At 36.7% G+C, this 15,521-nt stretch overlaps 1 protein-coding gene across 2 annotated transcripts in view; it reads right to left on the minus strand.

Moving 5' to 3' along the window:
- The window catches only part of LOC136857364 (uncharacterized), a 99,474-nt gene extending 97,013 nt beyond the window's left edge, over positions 1-2,461 (minus strand). For both annotated transcript variants that reach the window (XM_068225270.1, XM_067135987.2), the window contains exon 1: positions 935-2,461. In XM_068225270.1, the coding sequence (XP_068081371.1) occupies positions 935-2,341 (1,407 nt within the window). In that variant the 5' untranslated portion in view covers positions 2,342-2,461. The remainder of the gene's footprint in view (positions 1-934) is intronic.
- Positions 2,462-15,521: the final 13,060 nt, after the last annotated feature.

The following is a 15,521-nucleotide window of genomic DNA, read 5'->3' on the forward strand; positions in this document are numbered from 1 at the left end:
TGTAAACTGAAGAGAAAGTAGTTCAATGTTTTTGTGAAACTTGTAATCCAGAATTATTGTCGCTTAGCAGATGCTTGCTTCATGCATCTTGCTCCATTCCCCTCTTCCTTCATTACCTCAAATCTGCAGGAGGTATCAAAGCGAGGAATCGTACAGTACTTTGCGTGCCACGATTGGTTTCCACTTGCATGACCACCACGACCCCAACAGACACTGCTCTCTCTCTCTCTCTTGTTTTGACATTAATTTTGTACTTTTCAGTTAAATGGATGGTGGAACATTAATACTGAAATTTAGTAAAAACGTATTTTCGGTCCACAGAGGAATATTTCTGATTTTTTTTTTTTGCATGATGCTCAACATGTTACACACATGGATATATGTCCCTTACGTAAAACAACATGAAATGAGTTTTCAACGGACAGATGATTCCTCTTGAATGAAGTTCAATAAGAATGCTGTCAAAAATGAAAATATTTTGGTTTTGTGATGACAACTGCAAACAATACAACAACAAAATAAAAATATAAGTAACATAAGTTATCTTACTTTGCAGGAAGAATTCACACACTTGTATCCATCAGAAACCCAAACCGATAGTGTTAAACAAAACCGAGACTAGGAGTGGCCTACAATTCCAAAGTCTGGATGAAGGGTCATTATACAAAAAATCCAAAGGAGATGGAAAACCAAAATACTTCAGAATGTAGAGATGGTGTCAAAAGACAAAGCTGAATAACTTTGACGGAAAGGAGGAAGTTAAAAGATGCAGGACTGTCGTAATGAACAGTAAGGTTTCGGCCATAAGAATAAGAATTCAAATTTTGCAAAGAAAGTAATACCAAGGAGCTGGCAATTTAAATTTTACCTGAATCATTACATTACATTATATTTCCAATACACTGATAAAACTGAATATATACATAAGTAATACCTGCAGTTTCTCCATAAGAACTTCCTTCTCTGAGAGAAGTTCCTTATTGCTCTGTAGAACTAATTCCAGCTTTTGTTGTAGTTCCAATAATCCACCATCTTTCAGCTCACAGGAGAGTTGTTCTGAACGACACCGTTCAGCCTGCAGAGCTTGTTTCAAAGCAGCTACTTCAGCTACAAGGTCCTCAACCATTTGATGAACTTCTTGCTGTAGAGAGAGAATTGATCGTTCACTCATATCACAACTAGAATCCAACAAGCGACTTTGGCTTGTCTCAAGTTGACTCTGACGCAGCTGTAAAAGTACTAACTCTTTACGAGCATGTCCTAATTCTTTTTCTGTACCCTCATGCTCTTGCCAGGCTTCTTCAAGTCTTCCACGCATTTTGGCCACTTCATCATGAAATAATTCAAACTGCTTCATAACATTAGCATTTGATTTTTCTAATGCATTTATCCTATTATTCAATTTCTGTATCTGATATTCTGAAGATGTTAACTGTTCCTTTACCACAATAAGATCTTTGGACTTACAGCTCAACTCCAAAATGAGAGTTTCTATTTTTTCATCATTATTACCTTTCAATAACTGGTCCTGAAGACACTGCTGTAATTTCTTCTCATACTCTAACTTTGTCTCAACCTGCTGTGCTGACAGATTGGCTTCTATATCTTCCAATACCTTGTTTTCACTTTCCAGTTTTTGTAACTTGAACTCCATTTCAACTTTTGCTTGTATTAGTTTTTCAATAGTTGATTCACATTTCTCAAGTTCAATTAATCTCTTCTCCAGCTTTTCACAACGTGACTGTGCTGCCATCATGTCCTCGTTGAACAATTTTTCATGTATTTTCCTCTCTTCTAGACTTGTTTTCAATAATTCACATTCCATCACCAGCTCTTTTTTCTCATGTTCGAGATTATTGCATTGCTCCATCCATTTCAGAAGATTTAATGGTGATGAATCACCTGTCACATTCAGTTTCTTTAAAGAATAATCCTCCCCAGATCCTTTGTCATTTGAGGGTAAATTATTAGGTTCAGATGAATTAAGTGATGCTGCAAACTGATTTTCACTATTCAATGTTGAAACAGGGTCAACATTTAAAGTTATTTTATGCTGCAAATTTTGAATCTCTGTTCTTAATTGTTCTACTAGTCTTTCTCCTGCCAGTTTCTCTGAAGTTAACTGATCCTGCTCTTCCTCCAATGATTTGCATTTTAATCTTGCTTCATCTCGTTCTGCCTTCAGTTTTTTCAATAATTCTTTAGCTTTGACAATTTTTAGACTTAACTGAATATTTTCTTGTTTCAAATGCTTTGAATTTTCTATTGCATCTTGGGAAGATCTCTCTAATTCTGCAATATGATTACTGAGTATCTGCTCTACTTCTTCCTTCCCAGCCATGAGACTTTGAACTTTCAAACAATGAACAGGCAATTCACTTAAATTTGCATTATCATCATTTATCCCTCGAGATGCTAGAATTCTTTCCAATTCCACAATACGATTTCCAAGAGATTTTTCAGTCTCTATTTTTTCATTCAACACAGTCCTTTGTTTTAGGTACTGATCATTTAGTTCATTAAGGTTAGTTTCCAACTCGTGAATACGCTCACTTAAAGATAATTCACTTTCATCTTTGATATCAGAACCGTAACTTTGATCTTTATATAGAGCAGGATCATCCATCTCTTCAAGATCAGCTAAAGGAGCTTGCTTTTTGGTAGATGTCTTGCTCTTACTTGATTGAACACTTACTTCTTCATAAGTTTTACAAGCAATCTTCGTGTTTTCAAGTTCATTCCTGACAGAAGCCAATTCTTCACGTAACTTAAAATCAAGTAATCTAATTTCTTCTTTCTTCTTATCCAATTCCACCTGACAATCTCTTATCTGTTTGGAATAGTTCTCAATGGTAGCATTTTGTTCACCCAATAGACAATTACTATCATCCAACTTCTTTTGGTATTCCTCAATGACAAGAAGAGACTTTTCGTGTGTGACTGTAAGTTCTCTCAACTGAGACAGTAAAACAACTTCTCTCTCTTTGTAAGAAGTAACAGATTGGTTAAAGTCTTCATTTATTTTCTGAATTTCCCTGGTATATGATTCCTCAGCCTTCAATTTTTCATGTTGTACTTTCTCAGCAAGATTCTTCATTTCACATTTAACTTGCAACAATTCTGCATCAAGATTGCTTATGTTTTCATTAAACTTCAAAATTTCAGAATCCCTTCCTGAGAGCGCACAACTAATTTCATTTAACTTCTTGGTGAGGTCATCCTTCTCTTGCTGACAACTTTGATAAGAAGAAGACAGTTCACTTAACTGTCCTCTTAAAACATTTTCCTGTTTCAAGAATGCATCAACATCTCTTTTATGATTACTTGATAATATTTCAATCTTATCATTGTAAGACTTTTCTATATCATTTTTACTGTTTTTGAGATTTTCTATTTCTTCCTTTAAAACAGTAATAAAATGTTCTGTATCACTTTTAGTTTGAAGCATTTCTGACTGATACTTTGTTACTTGCTCATCACATTCCTTAACAACAGAATCTTTCTCAGATAACTGAGTACATAGCTTAGTTAGCTCCTGATTAAGTTGTTCTTTTTCCAACATACATCTTTCATGGACAGAAGACAGATTGTCAAATGCATCTTGTAAGGCATCCAATTGTGATTTGTAAGTGCTTATTTCTTTATTAAGGTTCTCTATGTCTAAGAGCAGACATTTCTCACCAGCTACTTTTGCTTCATGGAGAGTTTGAATTTCTTTACGCAGCTCAAAATCCAAATGTGTTTTCTCTTCTTCAGCAAGTTTCAAATCTACCCTAAGTTTTGTAACTACTTCTTCATACTTCTCAAAAGACTGCAATTCTTTATGCAACTTGACATTCAAATAATTTTTCTCCTCCTTAAGACTAACCAACTCAGCTTCAAGGCTGGAAATTTTCTCTTCTAATGTCTGAATAGTAGAGTCCTTCTCTAACAGTAATTTTTGTACTTGATTCAAATTTTGTTTTAGATCATTTCTTTCTCTGGAATGCTCTAGGTTGATTACAGATAGCTGCTTCACTTCTGCTTGTAATGCTGCTTCTTGCATCTTAACAGCAGCAATTTCTTCACTGCTCTTCTCTTTCAAGACTTCAATTTCGTTCCTAAATGATTCTTCAGCAAAAGCCATTTTTGTATTAAGAGTGTTTATTTCTTCGTGGAATTTTGATTCTAGCAATTGCATTTTCTCCTCAGTATCATGTAGCCTTGACTGACTTTCAAGCAGTACTCTTTGCTGACTGTCATGGACAGCATTCTTCTCAGACAATTCTGAATAAAGCTGTTCCAACGTTTTCTCATACTCCTCTATTTTCAATACACAATCTTTATGACTTAAAGTTAATTTATCTATCTCAGCTTGCAAAGCCTCTTCCTTTTGTACTTTCAAAGAAACTTCTTCTTTATGTGATTCAATGAGGTTCTCAATTCTTTCATTGAAGTCTTTTCCAGCATCTGCTTTCTCTTGATGTATTTTCCAATTTATCTCCTCTGCTTGACTTAGTTTGTCCTGAAACTCCTTTGAACATGTCTCAGCGGTATTAAGTGCATTACGAGTGCATTCAAGGCTGTGATTCAATGACTTAATTTGTTCTTCATGAGAGAGTAATTCTGATTCTAAGGCATCTATGGTATGTTTATAGGACACTAATTCTTTGGAATGTCCTTCTTTATTCTCCTGGAGGTTTAGATTCAAACCATCCAATTGCTGAACATAAGAAGTAATTTGATCTCTATACTCCTCTTGCAAGATTTTGCTTTCTTCTAGCTGTTTATTTAAAGTATCTATATCTTTCTGGTATGCTAGCAACTTCAAATTACAGTCTTCATCTCTTTTAGAAGCTTCCTGGAGCTTCCTGCTAAGACTCTCGATTTGCTCTTTACATTTCTTCAGCTCATTTTTTGTCTCAGAAGCTTCTTGTTTCAGAGTTTCTAACTGCTGGTTGTTTGAGGAAATTTCTTCAGAGTATTTCAACTGAACACGAGTTAGTTCTTCAGTAAATTTGTTATTGAGTGCCTCCAAGCGCAATTTGTAACCATTTAACTCTGACTGACGAGCACAAATTTCTTCTAAATGTTCTTCTTCTGCTTTACGAGTGTCTTCCAATCGAGTATTTAGAGACTTGATCTGCTGCTGATATTTCCTTATTTCCGACTCATAAGACTGACGCAACATAACATTTTCATCAGCAATATGCGATTCTTCATCTAGCCTTGTATGCAAAGTATGAAGCTGCTGTTTGTAGCTTGCATCATCCTCCTTCAGGGATTTCACGCTGTCAGAAAGCTCATGAATTAGTTCCTCCTTAATTCTTGATGAATCTGTAACTTGTTCCTTTATCATTTCTAACTCATGAATATATAATTTACATGCCTGAAGCTCGTTTTGTAATTGCTCTACTTTAGCTTCCAATGGAGAAGTTTGGTTAGCATGTAACGACAACTCCAACACTCTGGAATTTAGAATTTCTATCTCCTGTTTGTGCTCACCAAGTTTACATATAAGATTTTCTTCAGTCTTCAATCTCTCCTGCAGCACCACTTCTAGTTTCTTAAGTTCATCCCGAGCTAATCGTAGTTCACCTTTCAGTTTTTCTTCAGTCTTATTTCTCTCTTGAAGTTGAGTGTTCAATATATCCAATTCCTGCTTGTACAAATTTACTTCACTAGACTGTTGAAATTTCATTAACTCTGTTTGAGTTTCCAAAAGCTCATTTCTGAGCGCTGCTTCTGATTTTGATTTTTCTTGATACTGTGAGTTTGTAGTATCCAGCTGCATCTTGTATGACTGCATTTGTTGACATACTTCTATGTCTAGCTTCTCTTCCATGGCAGGATTAAATGAAAAAGACTGTTTATCAGGCGCTTCCTTTATGGCAGCCAATTCATCCCGAGTAGCCTGTAGCTCATTCTTAAGTACTTCTTCAATTTTAGCCTTCTCTTGCAACCGTGTATTCAGAAGCAATAATTGGCATTTATAACTTTCCACTTCACTGGAATTTGGTATTTTTTCCTTAAGTTGAACTTCACTCTTTGCATCACTTGCAGATAAATCTTCTGCCTGCAGTTCTGCATTCATCACATCCAATTGCTGCATGTAGGACTGCATTTCATTTGTTTGTTTCAGGGCAAGAAGCTCCTGTTGAATAGCCTGGAGTTCACATTTTAGTCTCTCTTCAGTCTTCGCTTTTTCATTAAGCTGTTTATTTAGCTGATCAACCTGCCACTTTTGAGTCTGAACACTAATAAGCTGCTCATTCAAAATTTCTAATTCTGCTTCATGAGTCTGTTTTAAGGCCATTAACTCAGTTTCATACACTATCCTAGAATCCTCTAACTTTAACAAATGACTCTTAGCTATTTCTGATACTTTCTGTAATTCTATGTTTAAAGAATTCACTTGTTCCTGCAATGCATTCACTTCCATTGCACATGACTGCCTATACAATTCTAGTTCTTCAGATTTACTCTTGCAGAGTTTATGTTCATTAATCAGACTTTCCAGCTGTTGTTCATAAGAAGCTAATTCAGCTTTATGGGCAGAATTTGCTTCAATCTGCCCTCTATAAGATGACAGTTCTGAAGCCAATGACTCCCGAGCAGATGAAGCCTCGAACAGCTGCTGATTCAAGTCTTCAACCTGTCTCTTATATAACTCAAGCTCTCCAAATACATCACCCTCCACTTTCTTTGCCACAGTTTCCAGTTCTTCTCTATGTTTGGCAGTGAGTGAAGCCTTTTCCTGATTACAATGTGACCTGAAAAAGAAAATGAGAAAGCAACAATGAATCATATACAAAAATAATGAAGCATACAAAAGGTCCTATATTTGCTAAATTAAGATATGTATATAGAATTCCCTGACATGAAAACAAATGCCTAAAATAACAAACCTTCTGCTTTTAGGACGTTATTTGCTGGCCCAATCAATTTAACTTTATTTTATAATTATGTTAAAACAACCCAGTTTAATGACAAACAAGTTAATAAAAAAATTCAGTTTAACACATTGCTGATGGCACTGGAGTCTACTCGTATTTGGCTAGTCGAACCTTGCTGGCGTGTCCCAAATTGATTCGTGTTCCTGAGAGTTGTACAATTGGTGACATCTGTTGGATTTTATTACAGTAGTTGGTGTCAAGGTTGACAGAACGTAGATGTTAAAAGCTTGGTTATTCCATGTTACTATTCCTTTTTGTTTTTCTGTTTTATGATTCATCTGCTTTGTTTTTTCCTAACTGGTGTTTACGTCGCTCGAAGAACCATGTGGTATGTGAGACGGCGCTTCCCCAGACTGACCATATGTTTAGATCTGGATTAAATATTTAATGAGTTGTATGCAGGTAAGTACTCGGAATGCCCAAGAGATATTAAAGAACGCGAGCTCGATAATGAAAGCTCTTCTGAAGAAAGTGTCAGTAGTTATGATGAAAATCTAGATACATCAAAACAATGTGGAATTGTGGTGGTTGTGATCGACGCTGTAAGTGATGTGAGTGTGAATGGAAGTGATTTTTCTATTTCATCAAATGAGTAGTCTGTAAATAATATTGCACCGACATTAGAAGGTTTCTCAGGAGTTCCAGGCATGTTGATGAATCTGAAAAATATTGTACAAGCAGTAGGTCTTTTTCTTTGAGATTTCTTTTAACTTGTGACAGACCAAACAAAATTGTATCACTAGCAAATTGCTTGAACACACAAAATATCCTGTAAGAGCTTGGAGTGGTCTGAAGTAACTAGCTTGAAATGAGGAGATATTTTTTGCTTTGTTTATATTGATGGGGCAGATGAAGTCACGAGCAGTGGCAAAACAGACTGAATCAAGTTGCACCTGCAAACCTTGTCTGCCCCTTCACAGAGGTCATTCCTACATAATCTACCACACCACGAAACATTATGACTCTTTCACAAGGCCTCCAGTAAATTTCATCACACACAGTCCAGCATTAGTGAAACCATGTTCACTTGACTCTATGCACGTGCTTTAGCGTAAAGATGGTCAGGAAATGACCATGCATAGGGGAAGTGCAGTGTGAGAAGTGCCCAGTTAGCAATGTGTCAATGAATATAAGTTAATCCTGCTTTAAAAAAAAAAAAAAAAAAAAAAAAAAAAAAAAAAAAAAAAAGCAGCAGGATAAGAAATTTATAAATAGCAGAACATTTGCCCCATGCATCACATCTGATTACAGGTACCACTCACAAATTTAACTATTTAGCTATTCATCTGATAAATTATTAGCGCCGTATCTTGTCTCTGCCATTACACTTCGAGGCATTGTGAGGATTTTACTTGTTAGTAACCATGTGAAACTGACAACAGCTAAAAACAGAGTGGTGGTGATGATTTTGAAATTAATACTGGTTTTAGATCACACTAGCATGTTTTTATGGCTTTTGAATATGCAGAGGAGTCAGAATTTTGTCTCACAAGAGTTATTTTATGAGCTGGTGAATCTACTGACGTCTACTGCCAGACTCAGCCACCTACCACCTTCTACTGCCTAAGCCACTCAGCCCAGCAATACTTAGTGAATTGGTAAGTCCTTTATGCATTATAATAATAATAATAATAATAATAATAATAATAATAATAATAATAATAATAATAATAATAATGAATTCTTCTAAACACAGAAACAAGCCTCAAAAATCATCAGATCTGAAAAACGAAAATATGATCAAAACAGACTGGCAGAAATCGATGAAGATTTCAAGAAAAACAATACACGGAACTTCTACAGAACATTCAGAGAAGAATTATCCAATTACCAGTAGATGTTTCAAACGTACAGATGTGACTGTGGAAACAAGTAATAAGGGAAATTGTGAACTCCTAGCAAACCATTTCATGGACCTTTTAAACTGTTAATCTCCAAAAGAACAATTCACCTATGAAAAACCAACACCTAATCCAGATTCAGAACCCCCCACATTACAAGAAGTCAAACAAATAATCAGAGATTTAAAAGACAACAAAGCACCAGGAGAATATCGAATAATCACTGAAATGTTGAAAATTGGTGGTGACAAACTGGCCCAGAGTATTCAAAAAATCTTACAGGACATCTGGTTTTCTGAAGAAATTCCGGAGGATTGGAAATGTGCATTGATTCACCCACTTCACAAGAAAGGAGACAAATCAGATATTAATAACTACAGAGGAATTTCTCTCCTGTCACTCATATATAAAATCTTCTCTAAAGCTCTACTTAAATTAGAGAAACAAACAGACCACCTGATCGGAGATTATCAGGCTGGATTCCGAAAAGGGAGATCCTGCGCAGAACAAATCCTAAACCTAAAAACCATACTACAGATTCGCAAAACCATACAAACAGTAATCACCTCTGTTGACTTCAAAAAGGCATATGATTCCATAGATCGGCAGACCCTGTTCAACATACTATAGGAATTTCAAGTCGGCAGGAAAACGAGGGAATTGATTAAACAAACTCTGACCAACACATCATCAAAAGTTAAGTTCTTGGGAGAAATTCCTGAACCGTTCGAAATCAGAACTTGTGTCCGACAGGGAGATGGACTATCCCCACTACTATTCAATTTAGTTTTGGAAAAAGTGATTCGTGAATGGAGAAAAGAAACTAAAGGTATAAACATTGGCAGACTTCTTAAATTACAAATTGTCCATTTCATGACCGTATCGATGTTTAATCAAGAAGTATAAATAACCACCTAATCGATACTTTATTAATGCCTCAGGCAAAATTGAATAAAATTAAAACTTACAGGACATGTTTCGACCACTTAGTGGTCCTCTTCAGCTGTATAAATAAAGAACTGAAAAGAAAAACATTATGACAATAAGCACAAATAAAAGTTCTTTGGAGACTCCTTTGATAAAAATGGAGGTCATCAGAATAGGTCATCTTGCCTCTCGTTCTTGTTTGGAAAAGATGTTTATTCTGCGCTGTCTAGAGGGTCTGTCTTTGAGCGCGACCTGGTGAAGTAACGATGTGATACAGTTTGACAGTTCATGGAAAGCTCTGGAGAGAAGGGAAGTAGAGTTTTATCGTCATCTAAAATAACATGTGAGGGAGGAGGGAGATTGGGCTGTGCTTCTGCGATGTCGTGTTTGATTATATCTCTTGTTCGTCTAGTCTGTTTCATGTCTACCCATTCTAAGTATTTGCTAATATTCTCATATAAGATGTTTTTATGCTCGTTGTTTTCGTTGAGATTCTCTTCACCGTTTTCCAATTTATCAAGAACGATGTGGATGTTTTCCAGGTTGTTCATAAGATTACCTTTATTAATCATACCACAAATTCACCAATATAAAACAGGACCTTCAAATTATATGTATGATTAATAAAGGTAATCTTATGAACAACCTGGAAAACATCCACATCGTTCTTGATAAATTGGAAAACGGTGAAGAGAATCTCAACGAAAACAGCGAGCATAAAAACATCTTATATGAGAATATTAGCAAATACTTAGAATGGGTAGACATGAAACAGACTAGACGAACAAGAGATATAATCAGATATAATCAAACACGACATCGCAGAAGCACAGCCCAATCTCCCTCCTCCCTCACATGTTATTTTAGATGACGATAAAACTCTACTTCCCTTCTCTCCAGAGCTTTCCATGAACTGTCAAACTGTATCACATCATTACTTCACCAGGTCGCGCTCAAAGACAGACCCTCTAGACAGCGCAGAATAAACATCTTTTCCAAACAAGAACGAGAGGCAAGATGACCTATTCTGATGACCTCCATTTTTATCAAAGGAGTCTCCAAAGAACTTTTATTTGTGCTTATTGTCATAATGTTTTTCTTTTCAGTTCTTTATTTATACAGCTGAAGAAGACCACTAAGTGGTCGAAACATGTCCTGTAAGTTAATTTTATTCAATTTTGCCTGAGGCATTAATAAAGTATCGATTAGGTGGTTATTTATACTTACTTCTTTCTTAGACTTCTTAAAGACAAAATTCACCTTGATTGCGTAGCTTTCGCAGATGACCTTGAGATCCTTTCGAACGACAAGAAGCAATCCACTCCATAGAAAAATTGCATGATATAGCCCCAAAAGCCGGACTTCAAATTTTATTTGAAAAGACGCAGTTTATGGAAGGAACTAAATCAAGATTCGACAATCAACCATTAATCACCAAATGTGGAATAATTTCCCAAGTAGACAAATTCAAGTATCTAGGTGAAATTATTCAGCCAGCAGGGTTAAATCAGGAAGCTAACAAAGAAAGAACTGCTAAACTGCAAAGGGCTTACAAAATCACATGGATCAGATACAACAAAAGATGTATATCAAAAAATGCAAAATTATGACACTCCAATACAGTCATCAAACCAGAGGCACTTTATGCATCTGAAACACTGATCATTGGCGGCAGGTCACAAATGAAAAACAATGAGAAACAAGAGAGGAAAATTCTCAGGAAAATCCCAGAACCAAAGTTCGAAAATGGAATTTGGATGAAAAAGAAACCACACAAAATTTTTCAATTCACAGAAAAAAATCACAGATACCATCAGAAAGAGACGACTAAAATTCTACGGACACCTACACAGAATGGATAAAAACAGGCTGACAAAGAAAATTCTAAATCTAGCTCTAACCCTGAAAATCTGCAACAATTGGTTAGCAGAAATTCATGAAGATCTACAAGAAATGGGTATTGAGGACGAAACCATTCAAGATAGAATGAAATTTAGAAGCTTAGTAAACAAACAAATTTGCAGAGAAACCAACAAGAAAAAATACAGGCTGGACAGAAACACGCAGAAAGGAACAGAGTGAAAAAATTAAGAGATACAGTAAAACCTCGTTAATTCGAAGTCGTTGGGACTCAAAAATCAGACTTCGAATTACGTGATTTCGAATTAACCGCCAATTCGTAATTCAGAAGTTCCAACCCTTGCTGCTTTACAAAATATTCTGTGGCCCGTTATTGCATGCAGTTAACCTTGATTCACAGTTTATACCCTTCAAATGCCACGAAAAAAGAACTATTTCCAAAATGTATCCAAGAAGGTGCATTTACAGTATTCAAGTAATGCACTCGTATATCTCACTAGCAAACATAACCTCACGCAACGAAAGAAAAAAAAAAGCATAATTCAAAGACGAGGAGAAATCTATGCTGGCTCCCATGTGCAAGTGCTTTATTAATTGAATTAGTATACTGTATGCATTTTAGATGCCTTGTATTTACAAAGGAAGTACCCAATGCCCTTAAAATCGAACTTTTCTACGACTCTATCCTTGTAGGATTTCCCGCCATGGCACTTCTCTCGTACTTGAGAAATGTAAACACTTGCCGCGTCACAAAGTATTCTAAGACCCATTAATACATGCAATCACCTCGATTCACAGTTTAAACCTTTCAAATCCCATGGAAAAAACTATTTCCGAAATGTATCCAACACGGTGCATTTAACTTACAATGTTCAAATAATGCACTTGGATAAATCCCTGACAAACATAACGTCACACTACGAAAGAAAAAAATAACACAATTCAAAGACGAGGATAAATTATGCCGGACCCTCTGTGTAAATGCATTATTTTTTGGATTTCTGTACTGTTTGCATTTTTAGATGCTTTGTACTGGCATGGAAAGTGCCCGACGCCCTTAAAACATTGTGGTTTATCAAACTTTCCTATGACGAGGGGATAAAGTTGCTCGCTTCCATCCCATGTGCATTGCAACGCACTACTATGACCCATTTAAAACCACAAGACCGTTTGGACTTGCATTAAAATAAAGCAATGCAGTTTCACCGGCAATGACAATATTGTTCGGTGCCTATGGATTTATTATATGAGCTACGTTTTTTCGTCAACTGTCAGCATCGCCAGTGTTCGCGGATTCTGTTTTTCCGCACACTGTCTGTTGCGTGATTTGATATTACGGTGTTCCTTAAAAGGTTGAATACAAAAGAATTCCGATTTCATTCAACTTAGCAATCATGAAGCGCACTGTAGACCCACCAAAGTGAGTGTAAGTGCGAAAAACTACCCTTCCACGTTCCGGAACGCGCGTTCTATTATGACGCGGAGCGGATAAATTTTGAGTTGAAATTACTCTGAAACATACTATTGTTTTAAAATGTAAAGGCAGTTTCGAATTAAATATCTGAATTTCGGTAATGGGACCGACATTGTACTTCGAATTACGAATTATCCGTATTTCGAATTAAACAATTTAAATAACATGCAAAACTGTATCTCATGTTTCCGGGAACGAGAGCTTCTTCGAATTAGGCGGGATTTTGAATTAACCGATTTCGAATTATCGAGGTTCTACTGTATTGGGAAGAAAAGAAGAAGAAACATTGTGCAAAATAAGTTCAAACGTGCTCCACAGTTGGGTACAAGGAATAAAAAATAATAACAAAAACAACAACAACACTCCTTGGGGAAAAAAAAGCAGGCTCCTTTTGCTTTTGTAAATAATTTCCTCAGTTGTATATTTGTGAGCAAAAAAAAAAAAAAAAGGAAGGAAGGAAGGAATTCCATATAAAAGTACACAACAAAAATATGGCATCAGTATGTCAACATACTTTTGAAGAACACAGATCAAACATTAGCAGCGGTCTGTAAAGAAACTAGATACAAAATGTTGGGAGGTGGACAATCCAGGAAGATGATGCCTGTTGTTTAAAGGGGCCTAACATCTAGATCATTGACCCCTAATGGTACGAAATGAGATTAAATGCAATGACAATTTAACAGTCCAGAATCATCCACTGACCAGATTTTAAAACAACGTGATGACGAAGAATGAATGGATGGATATGAATTTAAAACTATCAGTGGATCCGACCCGCAATGTCCCACATTCCCAGACACTAGCATTAAACAATAGTATTATTGAACAAGGGACTGCTTCTAAAGCACAATCCTGAATCAATGATGCTTGTAGTCTAAAGGGGTCTAAAATCCAGGTCTTCGGCCCCTCATAATGGTACTTTTTGCTAGGTAAGTAGAAACATGGCATTTGTCATGTTGCGGTACTAATCAAAAGTAGTGTAGACTCGCGATATTCCACACATTACGGTACTACTCACAGGTAATGTAATGCGCATATGTAACACAGACCTATGGTGTTTCTCACATAACGGCGCCATTTACAGGCAACACAAACCTATGGTATTCCTCACACAGCTGTATTAATCACAGGGACTCGTACTATCCCATGGTGTTCCTTACACAGTGGGTACTAATCATAGGCAAGGCAGACCCATGGAGTCACTCACCCATGGTGTCGCATAGAGTGGTACTAATCACAGGTACTGTAAAACTCTCTCTGATTCACACACTAATCTCAAACCTATATTGTACCCAACATAGTGGTATTACGCGCAAGTAAAAGCTACCCATGGTGTTCCCCGCATGGTGGTACTAATTACAAGTAGTCTCATAGTCGTCCCATACAACAGGCAGGGAATACCGTGGGTATATTCTTCGCCTTCGTTTCCCATCCACAGGGGGGATTCCAGGAAGAAAAACATACGAATATCCCCCTTTAGTGGAGAGAAAGCACAATGACCTGAATTAACAAAGTTTGATGGAAGTACTGGTTGACTTAACGCATTTACTCCCATATCCGACCAAGGTCGGATTAAGTTCCATGTGTGTAAAAAACCATATCCGACCTTAGTTGGATTTCAATTCGGTCCAACTTTTACGCTCAAATATACATTAGAGGCGAATGGACGAGGATAGGTTACCTAGGAGAATAATGGACTCTGCTATGGAGGGTAAAATGAGTAGAGGGAGACCAAGACAATGAATGAACGAGGCCTAAGAACGAATTAGAAATAGAGGTTTGTGACACTGATTAGTAAATTCACAGATGTTTGTAGACTGAATGACAAAATGCATATTCTTAAAGCGTTCAAATCCGGGAGATAGTGGGTTCGAACCCCACTGTCAGCAGCCCTGAAGACTGTTTTCCATGGTTTCCCATTTTCAGACCTGGCAAATGCTGGGGCTGTACCTTAATTAAGGCTACGGACGCTTCTTTCCCATTTCTAGGCCTTTCCTGTCCCATCGTCGCCAAGACCTATCTGTGTCAGTGCGACGTAAAACAAGTAGCAAAAAAAAAAAAACAAAAAAAAAACAAACAATAAAGCATTCAAAATATCGCTTGTAAAAACAAGCATTTGCGAACAGTGTGTCGCCTGCCATAACCCTTCACCAAGAATGAAGACTTTGAAGAAGAGCCATGGAGAATAACTAGATAGATAAGATCGGGAACAAACGTCGTAAAGTCACAGGATGACAAAGGCAACATCTGTGATCTCCTTGGGCTAAGTTTGGGTGTACAATAAATTTCAAAGAGTCGGCCATGATACTGAAATCAATGAGTACACGAGTAGTTTATCCGTAAGCCGAACCAGATAAAGACAGACATGGCCAGAATATGGCACAGTGTTCTGGTGTCAATGACAATCGACATATGGAATGGTAGGACCTCAATCCAGTGGATGCGAGTCGTCGAAACACTGTGGGAATTCACAGGATGTTG

The sequence above is a fragment of the Anabrus simplex genome, chromosome 1 (genome assembly GCF_040414725.1).
Source record: "Anabrus simplex isolate iqAnaSimp1 chromosome 1, ASM4041472v1, whole genome shotgun sequence".
Lineage (NCBI taxonomy): Eukaryota > Metazoa > Arthropoda > Insecta > Orthoptera > Tettigoniidae > Anabrus > Anabrus simplex.